This window comes from Lathyrus oleraceus, chromosome 1, assembly GCF_024323335.1.
Source record: "Lathyrus oleraceus cultivar Zhongwan6 chromosome 1, CAAS_Psat_ZW6_1.0, whole genome shotgun sequence".
Taxonomy (NCBI): domain Eukaryota; kingdom Viridiplantae; phylum Streptophyta; class Magnoliopsida; order Fabales; family Fabaceae; genus Lathyrus; species Lathyrus oleraceus.
Genome location: NC_066579.1, coordinates 139906892 through 139911799, shown reverse-complemented (window position 1 = coordinate 139911799; position 4908 = coordinate 139906892). Strand labels below are relative to the sequence as shown.

At 38.0% G+C, this 4908-nt stretch overlaps 1 protein-coding gene across 1 annotated transcript; it reads right to left on the bottom strand.

Moving 5' to 3' along the window:
- Positions 1–264: 264 nt before the first annotated feature.
- LOC127095961 (GRF1-interacting factor 1) lies at positions 265–3441 on the bottom strand. Its single transcript, XM_051034602.1, has 8 exons — positions 3387–3441; positions 2476–2572; positions 1791–1854; positions 1677–1679; positions 1286–1363; positions 1111–1187; positions 792–876; positions 265–653 (listed from the first exon to the last, which is right to left on the bottom strand). Exons 1-8 carry the CDS (start codon positions 3439–3441, stop codon positions 339–341), a joined length of 774 nt encoding a protein of 257 aa, XP_050890559.1. The 3' UTR covers positions 265–338.
- Between the last annotated feature and the right edge of the window lie 1467 nt (positions 3442–4908).

Genomic DNA, 4908 nt, shown 5'->3' with positions numbered 1-4908 from the left:
ACACATTTCATGACATTCAGTAACATTAAACTTTCAATTATTTCCGAACTCATTTTCATACATACATTTTCATTCAACATTCAAGCATAACAATGCAAAACCCACATCCATTGGAACCAAAGTCCATTTCATGTCCATTTCATGTCCAAAATCCATCCAATCCTACAATAAACTTTTTGGAATGTTATACAGAAGTGGTTTTAAAAAAAAAATGTTGAAAGCTCGTTTGCATGTGGAGTAAATGAAAAGGATGTTCGCAAAAAAACATGATTGATGGTATCCCTAGAATATACAATTGGATCACGTTGTTCAGAAATATGGAGGCATTGCTTGAACTTTTAGATCAAGTAGAAGATGCAATTGGTGTTGATAATGATACAGTTTGTGATAAAACCACTCAAACCGTCCCCGGTCGAGACGCGACCGAAGTTCGGAAAACCTCCTACATTAGTCCCTTCACTATGCATCATGTGAAGACCTTGAGTTCCACTGGAATTCACGCCGAGCTGGCTTTGCAAAGCATGTTGCTGTTGAAGTTGTTGAGCATACAATAGAGAAGAACGCGCAGCCATCAGTTGCTGCTGTGTCATCTGTTGAGCTTGTTGAGGCTGCATGTAGTGTCCTCCCTGCTGCATCATTCCACTTGAAGGATACTGCAATTTTATTTATTTCAAAATCAAAATGGAAGCAATCAGTGTTGTTTGGTTAAGTGCTTTATTAGTAACCACATGTACTTGTATCAATATTATGGAAATAGCCAGGCATGTATGTATATATGTATACGTATGTACCTGACCAGGCATGGTAGGTGGTTGGGGTTGAGAATCAGCTATTGCAGCTAGGTACGTGAGGTCTCTCTGAAGCCTTGATTGGCTCCTGAAATTATAGCAAAAAGTCATTGTTATGTTTAGGGAAAAATCCAAGATTTTGATTCTATAAAACCTCCCTCCCCCACACACAAGAAAAGTTATAATGCTAAAACTTGAAGATCCACTTTCCAAAAAGGCTTGTCCTAAAGCTGTAGGAGTAACCTTTTTTTTTCTTTGAAACTCTTGTCAACGATTATATAGAACTGTCAAAATCATTTTCTTAGAAAAAGTCAGTTCTTACTCGGCACATTCGGTGAGTTTGCCAGAGTTCTGGCTTTCGACGATCTTGAGGATCAGAGACTTGTTCTCATCCAGGTACTGTTTGAAAAAAGAGAAAAAAACAAAAAGTGAAGAAAAGTGCCATAGGGGTGACAGAGAAAGAGAAAGAGTATCCAATGGAGTTTAAACAGAAGAACCTGTTGAATATGATCAGTGTTGACGTTGTTGGGATAGTAAGCTTCCATCATAGGCTGCATCTGCACCAGGTGTTGTTGCTGCATTTTTCAAATATCAGTGAATCATAACAAAGGTTGAGGCCTGTTGATAGTTGCTTGACGTCTCCATTATTCAGGGTCCTGTTATATGGGTTGGACGCTTCTCGATAGAAATCCAACTTGAGGTTACTCAATCCAAACAAGTAATTGATGCAGATAACCATGCTGCTGCCTCCTCTGCTGCAACACAAACACCAGCTAATGCAGCCAATTCCAACACTTTGACATCTAACGGTCTTCCTCCGAGCCCATCTTTTATTACACCATTTATGGCCACTGATCATCAACGGTTGGTTTCTGGTTTATCGGGTACCACCTGAAACCAATAAAGATGCACAAGTTTAATTTTCAAAATTCACAAAAAAACAAGTTTGCAGCATACCACAATAACCCCCCATCTTCAAGGCCTAGTCTCTCATTTCAAGACATCAACACTAGTGCTCCCATGTTTCTTGACAGTTCTGGTTCTTCCTCTCACAACAACAACAACACTGAAGCAGGAACACGATGAGCCATCAGTTCACAGAGATTAACACTAATCCATGTTATGATAATCAACAAGGAAGGGTTAGAATTTCACCTTATCACCACATTCAACAATAAAGCTCACCTCCCGCAACAAGTCAGTTTCCTGTCCAAAACAGATCATACATCAAGTGGTCATGCACACATAAATGACAAACCAAGCCAAAGTGTAATAATCTACAATTCAAAATTCTAACAGCCTTACATCATGCCAAGGAACCAAAACCACCGTCGCCAACGGCAAGTGTCATCATGCAACCGTCAACATTCATCAAGCGGCATTCCATGCCCAAGTGAAGCAATTGGAGTGGACCTGCAGAACATATGATACACACTACATCAGAAAAACGTGAAGGAAAGTCAATGGATACAAGTAATGGAAAATAGTCGTGGCTACTGTTGGAGACATCGCATGGAAAGATGCCAAATACGGCCAGATATGGGAGTATCTCCGGGATGAATTTGAGTTAACTCAGAGATTTGCAAGTCTTGATTTCAAGTTGAAATTTGTGGAGCACAACATCCGATTTCTATAAGAAGTTCTTCAAAAATAGGAAATCCGATTTCCTATAGTGGCTCATTATTACATTGGTTGATGCTGAAATTCTGTTGTCTCTATGTGACATTGTTCAGCGGTCCGCAAGGAGTCTTTGGCAGCAATTGGTGCAGCAAGGTAAAATCCACCTGCCAAGGAACAAATCAGCATAGGAAGATTCAGAAAAACAAAGAATTTGCGTAATGTAATGATCGTCATACCGTAGTAATGCTAATCTCCAAATGCCCCACTTGATAAACAACCTTCATTTTGGACTGTGTGCAGTTATCATGGTATATAACTTAATCCTGGAAACCTCCTGTCTTGTTGATCAGAAAGCAATGCTCTCTATCTTTCCTCCAGTTACTGTGGCAGATATTTTGCCAATCAATTAAGAATCCAGCGATTCATCATCTATTAATTCAAGTGTTCCGCCGACTCTTAAGCATTCAGATGAAAATGGAGTAGTTAGTACTGACATTCCCATATACAATGGACTTCATGAAAAAAAGCAACAATGGTTTAACTGTAGAATCTGAAGAATTACCCCCATTTTCTTATGTACCATATTCCAAGCCTGATTCTATCAGCAACTACAATGAGACCAGAAAATTCATTTTTTGCAAGAGGAATTCACTGCAGTAAAGCACGGTTAATTATTTCAAACAGTAGGAATCCAAAAATTCCCAATTTGGGCATTAAGACAAAAGCAAAGACGAAAGTTCATGCTCAGATTACCGTTTTCGAATTCAGGCATCAAAGAGAGCAATCAAAAGCTGAGCACCAAAAAGCACTTCGAAAAGGTTCCTTTTTGAATCTCCATACACCAGCCTGAAAACCCTAATTTGGGGAGGATAAATACAAGCGAAATCAGCAGGGAAAAAAGGAGGAACGGCGAAAATTTCAAAGCAAAGAACCCTAAATTTGTCCAAACAAAGAATCCGAACCACAAAAAACCCTAACCTCCAGGGAACGGCGTGAAAAGCTTGGCAAAAGGAGGAGGATACGAACTCAACATAGCTGTCGAATCACCGTTGTAGGTGAGGCTTCTTGTTTGATTCCCTTTGAAACTTTGGCTTTCGTGTTTTGAGTGAGATGTGAGGTTAGCGATGGAGAGCGATGGTTGAGTGAGGTTAGCGATACAGAGAGAGTGAGTTTGAGCGATGGAGAGGTGATGAGCGCGAGATAGAGAGAGAAGGACGATGGAGTTCTGTTTGCATCCTCACCTTTTTTCTTTTCTTTTTTTATTTATTCAATTCTTTATTCTTTTTTAAACAGACTTTTAAATCCCATTTATTAAACGTTTAGAGTTTTTTTAAGTGGTTATTAAATGTGGTTTACTAGTATTAGTTTTTAATTAAGTGCTATTTTATGTTCCCAATCCCTAGCCTCTAAAACCCAACAGCCAAGCGGCTGGGTTTAATTAGGTTAGTCCAACGGTTTTCTCTTTTATTAGTTTTTTTATTTTAATTCTGATTTTTAAGCCATTTTAGTTTATTTATCCAATCTAGCATCAAAATAACAACTAGTCATAAGTGGCCTGGTGGGGATGGGTGGTTTCCATAGTCTTAAGTGGAGTGGGTTCAATACTCATATGTAGCATATTTTTAGCATTTTATTTTCTCTTAACATTTTATTTTCTTTTAATATTTTTATGTCTATGTTTTTTATTGAGTTCATCATGCATGCAAAACCATTTTTTTAACTTATAAAAATCATATTTTCTCGATTTAATATCGAGCCCCTTTTTCACACCCTTGTAAGTCGATTGCTTTTTTAAGCATCGCCGTCAACCTCACATAGCTTACTCTTGGGCTTTCTTACAATGAGCCGGTTCTCTTGCACTTACACTCATACTTTTGCATTATTTGTTGTTTGGGCCCGATTTAATTATTTCATTATTTTGAATCCCCATTTAACAAAATGTACCCCATTCCCCCGATGTGTAATAATCTTGTACTGTTTCATTTCTTTATTGCTTGGTTGTTTAGTTAGCTACTAACACAAGAATAAAATCAACATTTTCAAAAATACAAAAATAAATGACTCGATCCAACGTCGAGTATTTTCTCAATAAACAAATCAATTCATTCCTCCATCCCATTCCATCTCATCTCTTTCAAACTTTCATCAAACGCTTGATTCAACGTCAAGCCTTTTTTTCTAATAAAAATTCAAAAAATATTAATTCATATTCAAGACCTTTTCAATAAAGATGGAAATGGAACGTGGTGTATACCACGCACTCCTGAGACTAGGATTCGAGATGTATATCTCGCCAATCCTAGCTCTCGCCATCATCCAAATTTATCCACTTTGGTTTTCTCTCAAACACTCATTCAAATTTCTCAAACGTCCATCAATACTTGATCTCGGTCAAGTCATTTTCACAACAAAACTCAAAACACCTAATTCTTACTTAAACACTTTTTCAATAAAGGTGGAAATGGAACATGGTGTATACCATGCACTCCTGAGGTTAAGA